Here is a 21,091-nt window from a genome sequence, read left to right on the forward strand (position 1 = left end):
ACAGCAGTTTCTGCTTATGGGTATTTCTTTTATCACCTGAATTTCCCTCTTCAAGATTCCCCTTTGCAAGAGAGACTAGCAAACTTTAAACACCCATTTTTCAAGGATCCCTTAAGAAGTCTGCAAATCTGAAAGGTTAGTTTCCCATAAAGGTTTCCTCAGGCACTTAATGAGATTATACAGTTATTGATATTCATACTAGGTTTTGAAGCAGCATCATCACTGCCCCCTCTTTGCAAATGCAGATTTTTTTTATGTTCTTATTAAATGAAATGCTCTGCACTGGGCTGTGAAAGTAAAGGTCACAGTGAACAACCACACATCACATAGCTTTAGCCCTTTGCAGTTGTCATACTGTTTTTATTTTGTCTAGATACAGGTAATAGGTGACGCTGTGCTGATTTTAAATTAAATCTAAGTTTTGTTATGACAGAAGTGTTTGGCTGAAAAAAAATCATATAATAGGGTCATCTATCTATTTGCGTGTTAGAAGTAGTTATTTTAAACTTACGTGAATATATTTTAATGGTGTTTGTGAACTTCTCTCTGAAAATTCAGAGCTGCCCATGCCAAAAAATGACTACATGTAACTTTATGTTTTGTGTTCATATGTTCTGTTGCTTCATAAACCATTTATTTCACTTTTTGATCTGTCAAAAGGAGGATTCTTTAGATTTAATAAACAATAGGATGCCATGTTGGCAAGGAATTTTTAAAATTCCCAAATATCAATATAAACGCTTCTTTACATAATTCAAATTGTGACATTTTCAACTATTATTTGCAAAGAAAGGTCCTGTTAGTAAGACCTGCTAGTGTTCACTTCTGTAAAGCAAGGAGGTTTGGCTAAGTTTCCTTTCAATCATTGACACTTTGAACACATTGCCAGCTGTGGTACAGCTACTTACAGGAGAGGCTCAGCACAGGGTCAGGGAAGAAGGGCACCTATGTTCAGAATTCTTTTTAAATGTCCACGGGGCAGTACCTATGGCCTAAATAGACGTATTTTTTAATTTTCTCTGAAGCCTCTTATAGAGAACATGCACAGGTCACTTTTCTGAGGAAGGCAGTGCATTCTTTCATTTGCAGACGCAGGACAAGATTTATGAGAACACTCTTGGTAGCTAAAATATGTCAAAAAAATAAAAGCTCTTGTAATACTGAGTGGTTTCTTCATTAATGTTATGAGATTCATGCTTGTGTTGATGGTAAAATGCAAATATAGAAACCTGAGTTGGGCCTTAGTTAAGCCTGTAAATAGTCAGAACTGAAGTCTAAATTGGAGAAGTGACAGCTCCCGATTTCATATTCATATTAAGTATGCTTTGTCACAGAAACAAGTGTCTAAAAATAAAACTGACTTCATTTGCCAGGTGATATTTTGACCTCTCAAAAAAGGTTTCTTTCTAGTTTTGAACTGCAAGATAGTGGTGTCTTAGAAATTCAGTGTTAATTGCTGTTGGACTTTATCACATTTCGGAGTATTAGTGGTGAGTGTTTGTCGGTATCTTAATATACGGGATGCTCTTTTTTGGTTACAAGGGTTCTAGGTGAGAGATCACATCTGAAAAACAAACAGATTTAACTGCTCAGAATCCTTTGAGTTACATGAAACATGGTTTTACTCTTCCTACATAAGTAGCAGAAATAGAATGTTCTGGGTTGAAATTATAATTCTAGAGTTTATTCCACTATTCTTGCCTTCATTTATTTAAATATTAATGTTTTGTTGAGAATGGGCAAACCTTTTACTACTTTTTGTACTAGTGCATTGATGGGTCTCTGCAGGACTAGAACAGTCAGTTGGCGTGTGAGCAGAGTGTGGAGAAGATGGAAATTATATTAACCTGTTTTGTTCTGTACCAGTCTTTCTCAAAGTGTGGTCCAAGGACTTATAGAGCTCCTCAGGACCCATTCACAGGGTCCATGAGGTCCTTCCTTTTCCAACTATATCCATGTGAGGGTGATTTTTCTTCATATGCTTCATATAAGCAATCCATTGTAACAGATTGAATGCAGATGTGAAAATCCAGGTTTCTTCTTTAAGCCAGGCTGCTCTTATATTTTTAAAATTTGTGGTTATTTTTCATAAAAATATGTTTTTATGTTGACATTAATTATTTTGTGAATTTTAAATGAAAATTAAAATTTTTTTTCAGTTTTTATTTCAGATAAGGTAAATATCACTAGATATAACCCACATAAAGAAAAGCTCTTTTGTGTTCTTAATAATTGTTAAGTGTAAAAAGTTCCTAAGATGCAAATGTTTGAGAACTGCTGTGCTAGATTAACATGTAAATATGGTGAAAATCAACTGTTTATTAATAGTTCCATTTCCCTTCTGAATAGATATGCATGTTCAATAATTGATTTTAGCCTGGATCATTTTCATTCAGTAGTGAAAAACATATTTTGAACACCTCATATGCTAGGGTACCAAGAAGCTTAAGACTTTGCCACTACCCCTAAAGATCATGCCATTAAGGCCATTGCTGGGTCAAGAGAGAGCATTTCTTCCAAAACGCATACCCTGGCCCCAACAGGGATGTCCGCGCTACCGCAGAAGAGTCTATCAGTACTGGGCAAATGGAAAGCATTCCTGATTTCATTTTGCTTGTAGTGTTTTTCCCTGAGGAAGGCGTTGTGGGAGAATTTTAAACTTTATTTCTGTTGTGCAGATAGACTAATAAGCATACTCACGCACAAACACACACACTAATATTTGCAGAGCTGACCAGCTACAATTATTTAGGGGAGTCGGGGTGGAATGGTAATGAAATTTTGTTGAGAGGCCCTTTTTATGAACAAAACAGAGAGCTTGCCAATAGCAATTTCTTACCTACTTTGGAAATCCCCTTCTCATGAATCCCTGATTTAGAGCTAAATGGTGTGAAAAATCATGCAGTGAGTTAGGATTAGAATTTCTGAGAGATTAAAACTTAAGATTCTGTAACAAGCTTCGTAAATGGTTTAATTTGGAAGTTTCATTTGGAGAAATGGGAGGGCTATTATCGGGGCTGAAGATTTTCTGTAAACTTAGATTCCTACTCATTATATCTTTATGCATCCTTATTTATAATCGATGGTGTACTTCAAACTCAATTATGTAGACAGATTAGGTGTGTCCTTTCTGATTAAAACAGTTCATGAATTGCAGGTTTAGGGTGAAGTTGGAGGATAGGGTTTTCTTTTCTGAAGAGATGGTTTATTTTCTTGTGCGTTCTGGTCTGTCCTTAATATTTATTACCATTTACTATTTGAAGTATCCGTGTGTATTTTGAAGGCTTTTAAAGAAAGAATGTTTTTACTGCTGAAGGAATATACATTCTTTGAATATTTTTAAAAGATAGTTTTGCATTCTTAATATGACCACATCAGGAGACAGTGTTGAGTTTATTTCACTATCTCCATTGCATAGATTTTTTTTTTTTTTTTTTTAAGGATGGCTCATCAAAAAACACTCCCATAAGATATTATGAATCTCTAGAGTGGAGGGAGAATTGTAGCTCATGAATCTGTTGTTTGAAATCACCTTTTGAATAGCAAGCCTGGAAAAGTGAGATGTTGCAAAGGTAAACAATGTACAGATTATGATAGAGTGGAATTGACAAGCTGGTTAAAAAAGGATGATGCATTTCTAATTAGCCCACAGTGCCTTAGTTAGAAATTAATTAGATACTGTTATGTAAATGTCATGCTAATTAAGCAAGGATATTGAATGTGTTATAAATCTACAAAAAGAATGGCTATTTTTGTGTATTAATGTTTTGTAGTTATCATGAAAGCTGATAGTAGAATATTTGATTACTGAGCTTCTGGCAATTTTTAGCTGACTGACTTCTTGACAGTCCATTTTTCCTAATTGATGTGGTTTAGCACATGGTATAACTGCAGCCAATGGGGGCTAGTGGAATCAGGATCCAAAAATAACTACTCATCACAGCTCTTTTAACAAAACCTTTCTGGGTAGATTGTTGATCTCTGTTTTCAAGGTTAAGGAGGAATACTGTTTTTCTATATTTACTCAGCCTTAGATTTTGAGTGCCTAAGATGATAACCAGCATAAATGCAGCCGCCCTCCATACCTGTGTTCTTGTCTTTCTCCTGAGTCATAGTCTTCAACCAGTCAGTTGGATTGACTACTGTGGTAGCTCAGTGTTTTTTGACATGCTCAGTAACTAACTCTATAGGAGGCTGAAAAATGTTCCTGCCACTTTGGCTTGAAATGTGAATGTTGATAGTTGACGGGATACCTTTATTCAGTCCTTCTGGTTTTGCAGGTTACAGTGACTTTTAGTATGCAGATTTGACCCCTGTCTTCAACTTTACAGGGCTGGCTGAAATCAGTACTGGTTCCCTAAGAAAATCCACTACCCTGTTACAAAGGCTGTAAAGATTTCTAGTTGCTGGTAATACAGCTGAAGAATTTCATTCCATGGCTCTCACGTGGAATTGCAAATGTGATCCATAGTGCTGCATTATGTATTGACACCTTTAATACAAGAATAGAAACATCCCTAAAAGACAAGATAGAGTATTCAGACTTACAGAATACAAACCACAAGCTACCACACACATTATTTACTTGCAGATTCCAGACTCTGAATTGTTGAAACTTAGGAAAAAGTTCTGAATGTAATATCAAATGAAAAATGATAGTGTTAAGTATCTTCAGATAATGAAGAAACTTGAAAAAATTTGACATGTTTAATTTTGCTTTAGCAAAAGAAAGCAACAAACACTCATGGTGTGATGGGCTAAAAGTTTAGATGAGTTAATCTTGGTATTGTCTGGTTCAGAATTCCCAGAGAGTCTGTCATATTAAGCAAGGTACCTTAACTGTGGTTTTATTTTTAATATTTAACAACCCCAAACTTACTGTTCCAGACTCACTTGCTACTAATATAGGATAGAGGGTAATGGTGTGAATCATTATGTGCTTAGAAATGCATTTATTTTACCAACCTTCCAATCCCGATCCCAACACACACACATATACACACAACATCACTACATTAACCTGTAGGACCCAGGCAAGAAAAGACTTCTTCATCCTACTCCTCAGGTATTAGCTCTGTCTACCCTTCTGTTTGGAAAGAAGAGGAAGAAAGGCCAAAAATAGGAGCAGAATTTACAATGATTTATGAGACCATACTCCTGCCCCCCTCTCAGACATTAGCCAACTCCATTCCTTGATGGAACAGATGCCCTGAGTTTGACCCTTACCATCAACTCTCAAAATTACTTTGTTTGCTATACCCACATGGGACTCATGTTATATTTTTATTGTTGTGGACTCAAACCTGAAAAGGTTCCCCTTGAGTGGCCCTTAATCTCCTGCATTCATTTTAACAGAGTTGATTTGCAATTAATTGTGTAAGGGTAGATACCTTAATCTCCTATGGTTACTCCTTTTATTTGAGAGTATAGGAATTTTATATGACAGCACAATTAGTATATAGAATATATGTGCAGTGCTCATGTCCATCTGTTCTGGAGTTTAAAGAGTTTCATAGGTTATAGTCTACCAGATCAAATTTAATTCCAAGCTCTCTGTTTATAATGTTGTCCAGTTATCAAAGCTGGGATATATTATCACTGCCAGTTACTCTTGCTGTCTGTTTGTTTTGGCTCAATTATGGTTCTGTTTGTACTTTACTATAATGTAGTGAATACTTTGGATTGGGTTGTTAGTTTAACAAGCTCTCTGGAGAACACTTTCATGATGATGCATGTTGAGATATGCTAGGTAGCCTTGAAGTTATTTGTGTATTTGCCGAAACCTACAGAAATTCATTCATTAGGAATTTTCAAAATGATAAACTTTCAACCTACAAATGAGGTAAAGATTGCATTTGTAAACATGGGAGTGTTAATTCATGAGTCCCAGCCAAATTTCTTTAGGGGTTTTGATTTAACCAGTTTCTCTCTGCTCTTATAATTTTACTGAATGAATTATTTTACGTCCTTTAAAAAAATATTCTGCTAGTTAAGCTGTTATTGATGCTTGTGTTTTGTGTGGCTCACGATGTTGTGTGAGCTCAGTGATCTTCGCCATATATTGAGCTGGGAGTTAAGTGTTACCAGAATTGGAACTAACTGGGCTCTTAATATGTACATCGTGCTCAGCTGGTTTAAAAATATACACTAATCTCTTCCTATGTGCACCCCAGCCTATTGCATCCAAATTTCCAAAGTCAGGATTTGGGAATCTTTTTAAAAATGTACCCTTGAACTTTCTGGATTCCAGAAATGTTCCAGTATTTTTATCTGGTGGTTGTTACACAATTATATGTATGTTAAAATCCTTCAAGGTATATACTTAAGATTTGTGCACTTCATTCTAGTATTTCATTCTCTTTATGTTAAACCTCAGTAAAAAAGGGTTTTTAAAAAATGTACATTACTCTACTGATTCAATCAAGTGGCTTGCGGTGGTCACTTACTGAACACTATTAAGTGCCCTTTGTCCATACAGTCATGACCCAAGAGTAGATGGCAAAGTGAGTCTTGACCCTTGGGTGCATAAAACCTCATGGGAGAGAAAGTGAAGATACATAACATAAGGCTTTATAGTTTATGAAGTCTTTTTGTACAGATGATCTCATTAACACTGTGGCTTATGGGCAATTTTAACTATCCCCATTTTTTTGTTAAAGAAACTAAGGATCACTTACCCAGGATTACTCACTAAATAAAGAATAGTTGCAGGACTTAACTACTTATGTTCCCAGAAATAAGAATGATTCATTTAACAACAAAAAAACAAAAGACAAAAAAATCACACATGGAAGCAGAAGCTATAACATTTTATGGAGCTACAGAGCCAGTGCCCAGAGGGTTTCGAGGATGTGGGGTCTGTATTAGGTTTTCTTGCAGCTCATTGTCTCTCCACGTTACTTATGTTTATGTCGCCATTTGGGCCTCCTCTGGAATTTTAGTATGTTAAGCTTTCTCTGGTGGATGTGACGTTTGTAGAAAATTTTTCAATTGAAATGCCCTGTTCTTTTGGTCTTTCTAATTTTTAATTTATTCTTGCCTCATTTTCAAATTCTTGAGAAGTATTTCCACGTGATGCTAGCCAGTGATGAATAATCCTTCCTCCTGATTACATTTAGCATTTATTACTTGTTCCATATTCTTTGGCAGTTGATCATTTCGCATCCAGCTCTTTTTTGCTATCATGTATTGTTCTTTGTTTAAGTAAACAAATTTTATCTCTCTAACAAGATTATAAGCCCCAGAGCATGAGACTAACCTGTGGTGGCACATAGTAGGTATTTGCTACGTGCTCTTTGACATTAACAACACACTTACTTGGTTTTCCTCCTATTTCTCCTCTGTGTCTTTTTTTTTTTCCGGTACGCGGGCCTCTCACTGTTGTGGCCTCTCCTGTTGCGGAGCGCAGGCTCAGCGGCCATGGCTCACGGGCCCAGCCGCTCCGCGGCATGTGGGATCTTCCCGGACCAGGGCACGAACCCGTGTCCCCTGCATCGGCAGGCGGACGCTCAACCACTGCGCCACCAGGGAAGCCCCTCTTGCATATTCTTGAATTACACCTATCTGTCAGATCCCTAGGCCCACAAAGATTGCATGAAGGCTCTCTTGGTATCATATTTTTATAATTAAACTAGATATTCTTCCTTAGTCAGCAGTGCTGTCTTTAAATATTACAGTGATCCTTATTTCTTCTGACAAGCTGTTTCTTCTTCAGGGAGTCGCCCCCCACTTTAAATAAGTCCAGTTTTGCAATAAATTCAAAGGTAGGGTGACCACTGAGATAAGCCTGAGAAGGAGTATTCCTGCTTATTTCTCTGTGGAAAAACTCATTTCCCCAAACTTATGGGTAATTTACTCTTACCCAGATCAGAATTCTAGTTAAATTTTTTTTCTTTAATGTCTTAACATTATGTGAGACTCGATTATTTTTTATGAAAAGCATGTTATAATGTAGAAAGAATATGGACCTGTAGACTAAATTACTGAACTAAGAATTAACCTACCACTACCATCACCACCTTCATCTTTCCTAATACCCCTCCTTATGCATATTTATAGGTTGATCCATTCCTTTTTAGATTTCTCTTTATCCAATATAGGAGCTCTGGGTATGTGGAGGATATGTCCTAACTGATGTACCTGCCTTTCTGTTTCCAGGTGGGCCATGCACAGATACAGCTCATGTCTCGTTAATCACACCAACCAAAAGATCCTGTGGTACAGGTACGTACATCATTCTTATCTGGATTCATTCTTACCTGAATTATTCACAGGCATTAGCTACTGGTTTTAATGCGGTGTCCTTGCCAGAATACGCTCTAATTTCTTCCATGATTTGTGAAGTGATGTATTATGTGCTTAGTATTGGGAGTGGGGTGTGAGTAGAGGTCGGAGTGATGCTCTTGGAGGTCAGATTCACTGAGTTAATGCTGGCAGCTAGAACCAAGAAGGTGGACATCAAAATTTACCTACTTCCCCATGTCTGAAGAATGTTATTAAGACCTAAACCATACAGAAAATGCAAATTATTGCCCAGTTTCTAGCATGTAGCTAATTTGTATAAGTCGTGGACTTACTAAAGAAACATTACTTAAATAATGATGGCTGGAGGGTAAAAGAAGTTATAGTACAGATAATCAGGTTAACTGACTAGTATAGTGTCCTAATAGTTTTAGAAAATTATTTACTTTCATTTGTGCTAAAGCCATGGGGTGTGCTGAAATCATTCTGCTCAGATACATGGAGTCCCCAAAAAACCTTAGTGCATCTGTGACATTTGTATTAAGCATGAAGCCATGAATCTTGTACCTCTCTAAAGAGCACTCATAATGCCCATTGCTCCCTTACTCTGTAGCTTAATTTATTTTCGACAATATTTGCCTTTTTAAGTAATGCTGCCTGCTATTTAGAGTATCTTAAGGATTATATTTGAAAGAGTCAAAATAATTATTTTGTTTTTCTAAAGGTCACAGAGTATTTTTCATAACTTAAAAAGTCCTTTTAACTCCCCAGCAGAAATAGCACAAGCTACTTCTGTGTACGGACTTACACTGAAACCTCAACCCCTTTAAATACTCATAGTTTTGATGTTAACCTCAAACAGGCCTGTCCTTGCACAGTTTCAGAGTAACATCCAGGCATTGAACTCTGAGGAACTTTAATTTTACTCTTTTGTTCCAAATGACCGGTTTTGAGGCAGGGCTGTGTGAGATAGTCCTGACATGCTCCCATCCCGCCTGTGCTCAGTACCCAAGCTCCACTGGGTAGTTCCTGATTGAGACAGAAGAGAACTGTGCCCTGGCGTGAGACAGACCGTCCTGCTTAGCCAGAGGGAAGTCCGAGAGCTATATTCTTACCCACTCCAGCCAGAAGCCTAAAAGAACACTCGAGCCCTTTGATTACAGGTCCAGCGCTTCACACACACACACAGGTTACTTTGGTCTTCCTTTTTTCCTTCCAGTTTTTGCCCTCAGGACAACAGGGTTTATGGTTATCATTACTGACATGTTCAGGTATCATCAAGGCATGAGCCTCGAGTGCATTTAGTCGTCCTGAGAGATTTAGGAAAGAGACTTGTGTGCTCAGCTTAGACACTGAAACTAGTAGGAACCCCTCCTGAATATCATGTACTTGTGTCCTTCATCTTCTAGGCAGATCTGTTTCATCCTTTCTGTTCCCATACTATCTTGTGTATCTAAAAATACTAATACCATTTATTGCATGCTTACTACATTACCAGGCACCATACTTTACATACATGCATATTTAATCTACAGAACAATTCTGCAAGGTAGTTATTCCTCTTTTACAGTTAACCAAGACAGGCACTCAGAAATTTAAATATATTTCCTGGGGTAATATTACTAGTAAGTAATAGAGTCAAGACTTGAACACAGATCCTTCAGATCCTAAAACCTGCTTTTCACTACATCATATTATTGCTTATCGTATCATATTTTATCATAATTATTTATGCTCCTAACCAGACAGTACAAAGCCTATCACTGAATGAAATGTAGAGAAAGAGAAACACAGATTTGGAATTATAGCAGGTAGTGACATAGGTTTTGAAACAGAATTCTAGAAGCACGTCTTGTTTCAGATCCTAGCCTAACCCCTTACAAAATGTGATTTTAAGTAAATATCTCAAAATTTGTTCTTCATCTGTAAAATGAGGTGATAAATCTCATAGCTTGATGTAAGAAAAGAAATGATACATGTAAAGCTTGCATAATAGATCTTCAGTAATGGTAGCTGCTATTATATTGTCTTACCATTAAAGATTATGTGTATACAGTGGCCAGTCATTAGATAGTGTTGGTAACACATCAATCAGTATTTCAGGCAGAAAGGAGTTAGATTAGAAGTACCAGAATGCATTGCCATGCCTAGTTTCATTAATTGGCTTTATGTTGATCACATTCTTTGTTGCATGTCAGTATTATAGTAGGAACTGAAGGTAATGTTGTAAAGTCTCCTTACATGAAATGATAAGTGGGACATTGAGCTCTCAGTCACACATTTCCAGGCCTTCTTTTAGGTGAATACATCCCTCTTAACTAGAAAAAGATTGAGAGTTTCTGGCTTGGAAGGAAATTAATGCAATGTGCAGGTCATCTCCTAGAAAGCCTGAAGGAAAGTTGAGATTTCTCACTGTGGACATTAAAGGTCATCAGGTTCAGCTTGCTGTACTTCTTCTCAAGTAGCCGGTCAGTGGCTCCCTCAGGCTCCTCCAGTTAGCCTGAAATAATGGCCCTGACTCTAGAGGACAGAGCTTCCTGATTTTCAGAGGTAAATTAAATGGTTTGATTTGAGAACCATAAGCTGACTGTCTTTGTCTCCATCTTTCTCTCTGTCCTAAAATCAGCAGGTTGCCCATCGTGGGGATTCTGAACATTTTTCTTATGAATCAACACTTTTTAGTGTTACATTGCTGAAGTGTTTCTGTATTCTTGGTGTCTAGATTATTCAAGAATAGGACTCATGCCTCTAACACATGCTCTGGTGCTTCTACCTCAAGGGACACAGTGATAGTAGCTCTCCTAGAGGTCTTCCAGAGCACAGGGCTTCAGGCACAGCTGATAGTAAATAATTACTTTAACACACCATTGTAAAGCAATTATACTCCAATAAAGATGTTAAAAAATTTTTTACAGTGGTGTCATTTTTTAGGAGCCATAGAGTAAAGCCCTCTGAATTAGATCTTACTGACTTCCTCCCAGCCAATCTATCCATATAAGTTTGGACCTAAAGCAGCCTCCAGCTTAATAATCATGTGTGCTAGAAAAAGGATACTTAGGCTAGAATAAAGTTCTTTAAGTCACCGGTCTCTGAAGAAGGGCATACAAGGTACAGTCTGAGAGAAAATCATAAAAGCTCTGTATCTCAGCCCTTTAAAATTTCTGTTTTGCACATTAATTTCATAATTATGTATTAGCCCATATGTATAGTTTAAAATCAGCAAATACACATACAAATACATATTAAAGGTACATGGCCAAGTGTCTTAGATGGGAGTGTGCACTTAAAAAAAGTTAGTGATCTCTTCAGTACACAGGTCATTTTCTTTTTAGTACTTTGCAAATTAGATCTAAAGGTTAGCATTAGATCCATTATTAATAAGTCAAGGAACGAATGTAGCCTGAGTGGTTGATAAGTGTCTCTATTTGTATTTCAGGTGACTACTGTTTGATCAGAGGGTATTGTAATTTAGAGAGGTGGACAGCAGTGCAGAGTGGTGGGTCTGTAGCCATCAAAAGTGAGAGAGGGGAGGGGACCCTTTAAGAAATTGTTCTTTGGTAGCTGTGAGTCTTAAGAAGCAGATTGCAAAAGGCAGCAGTAGTGGCAAATGAAAGATCAGTTCGTGTTTGTGAGCTTGGTGGGAAAGGCTTTTCTTTAGATGCTGGCTTTTAGTCACATAGCATTAACAGTTAAACTCGGTGATCTTTAGATGGAAAAAAATAATGGCACCTTGATCATTTTGGTATTTAAGAGAGAAAAATTAAGTGCAGGTGTGTGTGGCTTTGTAGCGCTCTGGGATATCTACAGTCAGCAAAGACTGCCAAGTCCCAGGTTGCTTTTGGTTAGAATGTGAGAGTTAAAGTATATCACACCTCCAGATTACTAGAGAACGCTTACATTTCTTCAAAGAGCTCAGAATGTTTTGCACATGTTCCCTTGTTAATTCTCACAACATTCCTGCCAAGAACACGTATATTGTGAAGGAAAGAGCTCGCTTTCTTGGCAACAAGCTACCAGAAGATTCCCTTTTGTCCTTCATCTTTTCTAACTATCAAGTTATACCTTAAACAAAACTTGTAATCTGAGCTGCAGTCATCTCCTTTAGTCAACTTTTTTGGGAATGTATTTGGATACTTAGGTGAATACCTTCATGAGGTCATATTTTTATATTTAAAGTGTCTTGTGGGGAAGAGGTTTGTTGCCTTTTCTTAGGATTTCTTATTTAAAGACATGTTATGTAATCTTTTTTTTTTGGTAAGACTTCATTTGTAGAGTTACAGCAAAAGAAATGTTATTTTGTATTTTATTTGTTGGAGCTTGCCATTGATGAACCTTAAAATTTAAGCTGTAATAAGCAGATAGAACCATGCCTTCCTTGTCTTAAATTTCCTTGGAAAATTTAGTCTCCCTCCAGTAGAATCCTTAACAGTGACCGACCGAAGAACCCTTCTCCTTCCAGTTCTTAGCTCTAGGCCCTAGGTTGAGTTTATCAAGGTTGACATTTTAGCACATGAAAAAAAGGAATTTGCTCCTTCCCTAGTTCACCACTCTTATATGCCTTTATTGTTTGTTTTTTCATTTTATAGTCCTTTCATTTCTGAAGTTAAAATAAGAAAAAAGTTACAGACAGGTTTACAGACTAGGTGGTCCTGTCAACAGACTTTTGCTCCACTATATCTTATATTCACTTTTACTCTTCTTCCAGCAAATATGTTGAGTAAATAATATTCTCTCTGATTGACTTGAAAAATGATGGTTTTAAAATGCTGTGTGTATGTTAAAAATGTGATTATAATTAGTAGAATAGCAAGTAAAATAACCATTTGTGGGGCCATAAGGGAGCTGTAGTATTGCCTAAGATGAAAGCATGTGGGACTAGAAACTGTCCCATTAAACATCAAGGCAGGTTTTCCCAGAAAGTATTGTCTTTCCACTCTATAAGAAGCATGCTAATTCATTTTAACTGTATATCCCTTGCCTGATCTCTCCTCCCCTCCCCTCTCCTCTTTCTTCTTTTCTTTGCTAAAGCACATGTTTATCCTTTTGGGTCACCTATTTCAGTGTGATAAACCGTGACATGAACTAGATAGCCTGTTATTGTTCATTGTTTCCTTTTTTTCCCCCAAAACCTTTTCTTGACTCACTTCTCTCAGGCAGCCTACTCATGATATTATTGTTTGTTCTTACAAAGACAAGAGTAGAAACTCCTTTTCACCTGGGAGTTCAGAGAAGATTGATGTACTAAACACTTTTCACATCAGTGTTCAGATGCCAGTTAAAGGGAAATGTCTCATTGTCGATATGTTGCCAAGAGGTTTATATAAGATCTTTTAAATTGATCCAGAAGCTAAAGGGTGGTAGTGTTAAATCAGAGGTGGCCCTATAAATCTTAGAAACACCTACAGTTGTGTGTTTTATCTCCTGGTGGATTCAGTATTCATGGAAACAGTGCATTTAATCCCAGATAGTTAAGTCAGTGACTATAGACTGTATTGGTCAATATCATACACTGTAGGTAACTCTTCTCAGAAGGACTCTGTGAAGCTTTAAAGGAAGGAAGGTGGCTTTGGGTGTGAGTTCAACTATGTAATTCAGTTCTTTTTTCATTCTTTTTTTTCTGGTCCTTCAGGTATAGCTTTTCCCTCAGGTCTGCAATATCAGCATTTGAGATAGAAAATTAGAAATTTGACCTACTTATGTAATATGCAAGTTCCCATCAGGAGAATATTAGGGAAGATACAAACCTTTCACTTTTTTATTAGCATTTTTAAAAACATCTTTATTGGAGTATAATTGCTTTACAATGGTGTGTTAGTTTCTGCTTTATAACAAAGTGAATCAGCTATACATATATCTCCATATCTTCTCCCTCTTGCATCTCCTCCCACCTTCCCTATCCCACCTCTCTAGGTGGTCATTTTTATTAGTATTTAATGTAACCGTTGAAGAAAGGTCAACATACTAAAACTGTCACGGCAAGGGGAAAAGTATTAAAAAAAATGTTTTACCTTGTGCACTCATCATCTTGAATCCTGGGGTGGGGGACGAATACCAAATATTAGGCAAGACTGCAGAAATTTCTCTAAGCTAGAAGGTGTCATCTTGTTATGTTTAACATAGGAAAAAAGCCACAGGTTATCATGGTATGCCACAGTGATTGTTTACTGACAGTGGTTTTTGTCCATTGAGTGGATAATTGGGAAGGGAGATAATCTGCTAAATGCTTTTTCTTGTGGGGTTTTTTTGGTTTTTTTGGTAAAAAGTTTAATGTGCTTGATTTGTTGCATATATTAAAGAATAGAATGAGGTAGCAAGGCTCATTATAATAAGATGATTTGATACTCAATATGTAAATAATATCAGGTAAGTTTAAAAACACCTCACACGATGTATAGATTTCAGAAGAGTTTAAGGAAAGCTTACTGTTTTTCATTTGTACCCCTAAATGAGAGTTAGGCCCCATTGCCACCAATTCCTGTGTTTGTGTTACAGGCCAGCTAGACTTGTATGTGTAAGTTTGCTGAACTTGAAGTCAGAGGCTTGTTTCAGAGGCCTTGGTTGAGTTTTAACTTGTGAAAAGCAGTGGCTCCCCCTCTGAGAAAAGGTTGATACAAGTGAATATCAAGCCAGGTTGCCAGTCTTGTCAAGGGGAATTTTTGCACTTGAAGGATAAAAATGCACTCCAGTATAAAGAGGAAAAGGAAGTGTGATGAGCTTTGTTGCTATTGTGTGTGTGTGTGTGTGTGTCCGTGTCCGTCCGTCTGTCCGTCCTAGGCTTTGGTGTTGAGCTGCTTGTGGTCCACGTGCTTTGTGCAAATTCAGGTTGCTTGGATCCTTGAATGCAGTTACAACTGTTTTTTTGCCTTTATGGTCATTTATTTTATCACAGCTTGCACTCTTACCAAGGAGAAAAGCCCTGAACTTCCATTAATTAGTTGTTCTATTGCTCCACTGGGGCAAAATGCCTGAGTCAACACTATTTAAAAAGGATATCAAGGGAATTTAATACCCCTCTCCTCCTTTGAAACTTTTGGACTTTTTGGGGGGTGCCTTTCAGGTTCTGCTCCATAGCACTTGTGTGCCTGCTGGAGGGCAGCGTGTTAGAAATGTGGCTTTCCTGAAGCAGTCTTAACCAGGAGTGGGATAGAACAACCACAGAGCTGCATTATAAATCATCCGAGCCTCACAATGATACTGCCCATTAAGGAGACTTTTTTTCTGCCCTCCTCAGTTCCTGGCTGTACTAATAGAACAGCACATCAGGCAAGGCTGTAAATAAAAGTTATTACCTAATAGGTGTGTGCTGAAGTGGAACGGACGGAGCTGAGGCATGGAGCCCTTATTACTGCTCATCAGCAATTATAAACAGGATAAAGTGTCTGGGACTTGGGCTGATGCAGTGAGGGCTAATAGAGGCTGGGAATGACACTAGGCTGTGATAGGATGATATATGCTGATGGGTTTTTACTGCCTCATCGTGCTGCTTGCTTCCAAGACAAGTTGTGCTATCCATTTTCCTGCTTGCTCATCTATCTGCAGAGGCATCCCATTGCCTCTCCTGCCAGCAGGTGGGCTGGCATTTATTCCTCATACCTGTGTCTGCTTCTAAGGCACCCCTGTTGAGAAGAGTTTCAGAAATATTTCATAATCATGGCCAATTAAAGCCGTGATCTTACTGTATTGCCTGCTGTTGTGGTTATAGATCACACCTTGAGAAGTGGTTGCTTACATGGAATATAGGACAACTGGAGACACTGTAGTTAGTCAGCCAGTCTAGTACTTTATTAAAAGACGACTGTGACAAAGTCCTGTAGTAGATTCGGTAGGAACATGCAAAAGAAGTGATAAACATGCATCTTGCTCCTGGGAGCTTATACCATAAAGAGACAGAATAAGTACAGAAACATAAATACAACTAATTCCAGCTTTAGAGAGCAAGAAATGTAACTAATGTTTATTTTTAAAAGTGAGGATGCGGGGGGCTTCCCTGGTGGCGCAGTGGTTGAGAGTCCGCCTGCCAATGCAGGGGACACCAGTTCGTGCCCCAGTCTGGGAAGATCCCACATGCCGTGGAGCAGCTGGGCCTGTGAACCATGGCCGCTGAGCCTGTGCGTCTGGAGCCTGTGCTCCACAACGGGAGAGGCCACAACAGTGAGAGGCCCACGTACCGCAAAAAAAAAAAAAAAAAAAAAAAAAGGACAGGGAGGATAAATTATGCTAATTATTAAGAGAAAATATACAAATGTGTTTTTTTTTTTTTTTTCTTTTAAAGAATTATCTTCTTGGTGAAATGCTTAGAATTTAGTGCCTTAGTACAAGGGTTAGGGTTAGAGTTAGAGTTAGGGTTAGTGTTAGACTAACCTAAAGTGATAGAGGGCTACTGGAATGTGGAGGGAAAGTCCAGCAGTGGGGATTATGTTTTCCAGTGAACAGAAAACTGCAGATAAACAACCTGGCAGTGCTTTTGAGTAGCAGATAAGCACCTAATACTTGGGAAAATTGAGATACAGCTCTGTTGAACTTTGATCACTCATCTTCACTAAATCACAGTGATTAGACCTTTGTGATAGGAGAAATCTTTGCAGAGCCGCAGAGGAATGCTTTTAAAAGGGTTTACCAGTTTGATCCCCGGAGTTTATGAGCATTCTGGGGTTGCTGTTTGTCACTTGTGCCTTTAAGTGAATACACCTCTTTATGCAGTACCTTCAAAACTAATCTACCAGGAGACCTCCTGCTGTTAGAGAAATTGTCATTTTTCTATGGAGTTCTTTGATGCCTTAAATTATTTTTAAAAAGCCTGATAGATTATAATCTCAATGTTACAAACCAGATAAACCAAGAATTAATGTGACAGGAGTCCTTCATTGTGTAAAATGTCTGGCCACTGGGTTATATGGATAGGTTATTTTCCTTGTGCAAATTAATATTTGACTTACCAAAGAACCAGTTCATTCAGAGTGCTCTATGGTAGTGGCCAGTGGAATGGAGGAATAAAAATAACTGAGAAAAATGTTTTAAAATAATAATAACAGGATTTGATGACTGATTAGAGTTGGCTGAAGAAAGCATGCAAAGTTTATAAACTTGGGGAACTGAGGGAAGAAAGATGTGACTGATGGCAGGGAGAGAATGGGAAGAAAAACTCGTTGAATGTATTTTCAGTTTTTTTTTTTTTTTTTTTTTTGGCGGTACACGGGCCTCTCACTGCTGTGGCCTCTCCCGCCACAGAGCACAGGCTCCAGACGCGCAGGCCCAGCGGCCACGGCTCACGGGCCCAGCCGCTCCACAGCATGTGGGATCCTCCCAGACTGTGGCACGAACCCGCGTCCCCTGCATCGGCAGGCGGACTCCCAACCACTGCGCCACCAGGGAAGCCCTGTATTTTCAGTTTTTGATGAGCTAGATTGTACATTGTTGTAGATTGTCCTGTAGAAAGTTAAAAATATAGACCTAGTTTGGGAATCATCGATATTGAAGCAGTGATGAAAGGTGTGCAGAAGAACAAGGGGCTAAGGGTTGTACTTAGGGGGCTGGGAAAGAGAAGAGGAGCCTGTCAGTTAAGGAAGCTAAAGAAGGGAGAAAACTTCATACAGCATCATGAAAGATTTATGAGAAGAGGGGCCAAGAAATATGAGGACTAAGGAAAGCTGTTGTCTATGGGTAGCAGAAGATCATTGGAAAACCTGAAAGAAGTTAGTGTCATAGTCATATGGTGGGAAACCAAAGCCTGATGGGAGGTCATTAAAGAGGCATTTGATAACAAGGAAATAAAGGCAGCAGACAAGTCATTCAGTTAAGGAGTTAGTTGGGCCATTAAAAACCAATAAATAGTGGTGGTTGGAGGGAGAATCAGGATCAGGCATTTCTTGATGCAGAGGTGGTTAAGATAGGGAAATATTTTACCCTTGTTAAGATACAAAGGGAAAGTACAAAAAGAAGGGAAAGAAGTGGAAAATATTAGAGGAGGAATAGAAAAGGTGCACAAGCAAGATTCTTTAGAGGCAGAAACCCAGAAGCATTAGTTTCCTCCTAGAGTATAAGTGAAGAGATACAGATATAGATAAATAGGTTTTCTCTTTTAATATATAGACAGTTAGCTGAGACAAGATGCACTACGGAGTTCATCCTTGAAGGTCATCATTTTCTGAATAAATAGATCATACAGCTATCAGCAGCAGAGAACTGAGAGAACTACTGTGGACTGAGGGAGGAAAATAGGATTTCTAAATAGTAGCTAATCCAAACTGTCATTAAATAGTTTAAATTTATATTGGGCCAAAGTGAGACTTTCTCTGGCTACTATATTTAACCCAGAAGAAAAGCATGAAGAGAGAATAAGTGGTACTCATTTCTTTTTTTAATTATATGTTTTCATTTTTACAAAAGTAACACATGGTAGCACATCATAACCCAGAATAGTTTATAAGAGAAAGATAGTGTAGAGATGGTCCCACCCCACAAAACTGAACAGCATCTCTCTCTTGACAGTTTCTGTTTTAGTAGTTTCACTCTTTACGTTGCCTTTTTACTAACTGTGGAAGAAAGAAAAAATGCTTATATTCGTGCTTTTTGAGATGTCAACTGGTTTGAAACACGAAGATTTAGCTCACACAGTTCCTCATCCCAGCATTTGAAATGTATGTTATTTGTTTTCATCCTTTTCTTTCTTAATCCATCAATTTTCAGCACCATCTCTTAACGAGGATATTAGTACCTGTGATAAGAGGTACTACTTTATCATACCTCCTGTCAGCTACACTTATACTGTTTATATTGTCAGAGTTGTTAACTATTTATTTTTGGCCTATAGCCACAAGCAAATCTTCCTTGTTATGTCCATAGGTTGTTTTTTTAAATTGAAAGCCAATAAATGACATTTATATTATTATGACTGTAAATGTTCCCTGCCAGGAGGCCAAGTTATATGATAGGAGTAGATTGCTTTTTCTGTGGGTCTAATGTCACAGTTCCTGGGCCTGTAAGGAGAATGTTCTTATGTCAAAGCCAAATCAGGTTTTGTTGTTGTCATATTCCATCAGTTGCTCAAAAATCATGCCACATTTTAGTTTGCTTTATATTTGGATCGTAATTTTTTTAATACAGTTTTTTTTTTTCTTGGAACTTATACTTGCCTTTCTTTTTTTCTAACCTGTATTTATATCTTTCACTCAAGACCTCCCTCCTGGAGCCCACCATCTTTCTGCCTCAATCTAGACTAGATGTTTTATAAGCCTATTTTGTCACCTCAGAATTTCCCTTTACTTACTGTTCTCTCTTTTATTCCCTCATTTTTTGAAATACAATGCCGAAGTGAGTTCCTAAGAGAAAGAGTGTTGGGATTCTTGCATATCTGAAAATGTCTCTTCTGTCCCCAGCTTGATGGAAAGTTTGATTAAGTATAGATTCTTGGATGAAAATCATTGCTCCGTTGTCTTCTAACATTTCATGTTATTGCTGAGAAGTCAGATGACACTGATGCTAAGTAGTATAGCTAGGGTTTTTCCACCTTGAGAACTGTTAGGATCATGTTTTTATTCTTGGTGTTCTAAAATTTGTAGTAAGTATCTGCTGGTCATGTTTTTTTTTTCCCCATTCAAGATGCTGGATACTTGCTAGGCCCTAAGATCTGAAGACTGACGTACTCCTTCATGGAGCTGCAGACTGTCTTTGATATTCCCCAACCCAATGGTTCTCTTCTCTTCTGGGACTCATAATATAGATGTTGGACCTGCTACATTGGTGATCTTAACCTCCTTTCTTATAGTCTCCATCTCCACTCTGTGTTCTGGGTGATTCTGTTACTTTATCTCAGCTTTTCTTTTGATTGCATTTCAACAATCAAGCTTTCAATGCGCTTGCTCTGGTTCTCTGAAGGTTTTTTTCATAGTATCCTATTCTTGCTTATGGATATAATAAGAATTACTATCATATAGTAATATCTTCTTTTTTTAAGCGCTGTTTGTCTCTCTCTCTATCTCTCTGTCTCTCTGTCTGTTGTGGCTGCGCTGCACCATGTGGCATGTGGGATCTTAGTTCCCCAACCAGGGATTGAACCTGAGCCCCCTGTGGTGGAAGCACAGAGTCTTAACCACTGGACTGCCAGGGAATTCCCATATAGTAATATCTTCTGACTGTATTAATTAGTGGTTAGACCTGTGCTCTTCTGTTTGCTGAGTTCTCTGTGATTGCTTTGAGGCCAATTTTCCTATTTATCTTTGTCTTTTACTTCATGCTTCAGGTTCTCCTCATTTGCCTGGTGAAACTTGGTTTTCTGTTGACTTTATATATGTGTGTGTGTGTGTATATATATATATATATATATATATATATATACACACACTTATTTTTGGCTGCGTTGGGTCTTTGTTGCTGTGCGCGGGCTTTCTCTAGTTGTGGTGAGTGGGGGCTATTCTTCATTGTGGTGCGGTGGCTTCTCTTGTTGGGAGCACGGGCTCTAGGCATGTGGGCTTCAGTAGTTGTGGCTCACGGGCTCTAGAGCGCAAGCTCAGTAGTTGTGGCGCACAGGCTTAGTTGGTCCGCAGCATGTGGGATCTTCCTGGACCAGGGCTGGAACCTGTGTCCCCTGCATTGGCAGGCGGATTCTCAACCACTGTGCCACCAGGGAAATCCCTCTGTTGACTTTTAAGAGAAAAGGGCTAGATGGGTGGGCAGGGTTTCTACCATGCCTCTTTCTTGAATGGGAATTTTTACTGGGGCTCTGTGTGGAATGGAGTGGGGACGAGGTGTTAACTGGCAGGGTCGTTGTGAGGAAGTTAAGAACCTGATGGAGGAGGAAGACTGGACTATGAGGAACCATAGAAATGGCTTTGCCTAGGCAGGTCATTCAGTT

The 21,091-nt window shown here is 38.3% G+C and overlaps 1 protein-coding gene across 1 annotated transcript in view; it reads left to right on the forward strand.

Moving 5' to 3' along the window:
- Positions 1 to 21,091, forward strand: part of ZFAND3 (zinc finger AN1-type containing 3) — a 320,844-nt gene that overhangs the window by 256,133 nt on the left and 43,620 nt on the right. Inside the window, exon 4 of the mRNA XM_032647943.1 lies at positions 8,158 to 8,223. Within this exon, the coding sequence (XP_032503834.1) occupies positions 8,158 to 8,223 (66 nt within the window). The remainder of the gene's footprint in view (positions 1 to 8,157; positions 8,224 to 21,091) is intronic.

The sequence above is a fragment of the Phocoena sinus genome, chromosome 11, assembly GCF_008692025.1.
Source record: "Phocoena sinus isolate mPhoSin1 chromosome 11, mPhoSin1.pri, whole genome shotgun sequence".
In the NCBI taxonomy this organism is placed as follows: Eukaryota; Metazoa; Chordata; class Mammalia; order Artiodactyla; family Phocoenidae; genus Phocoena; species Phocoena sinus.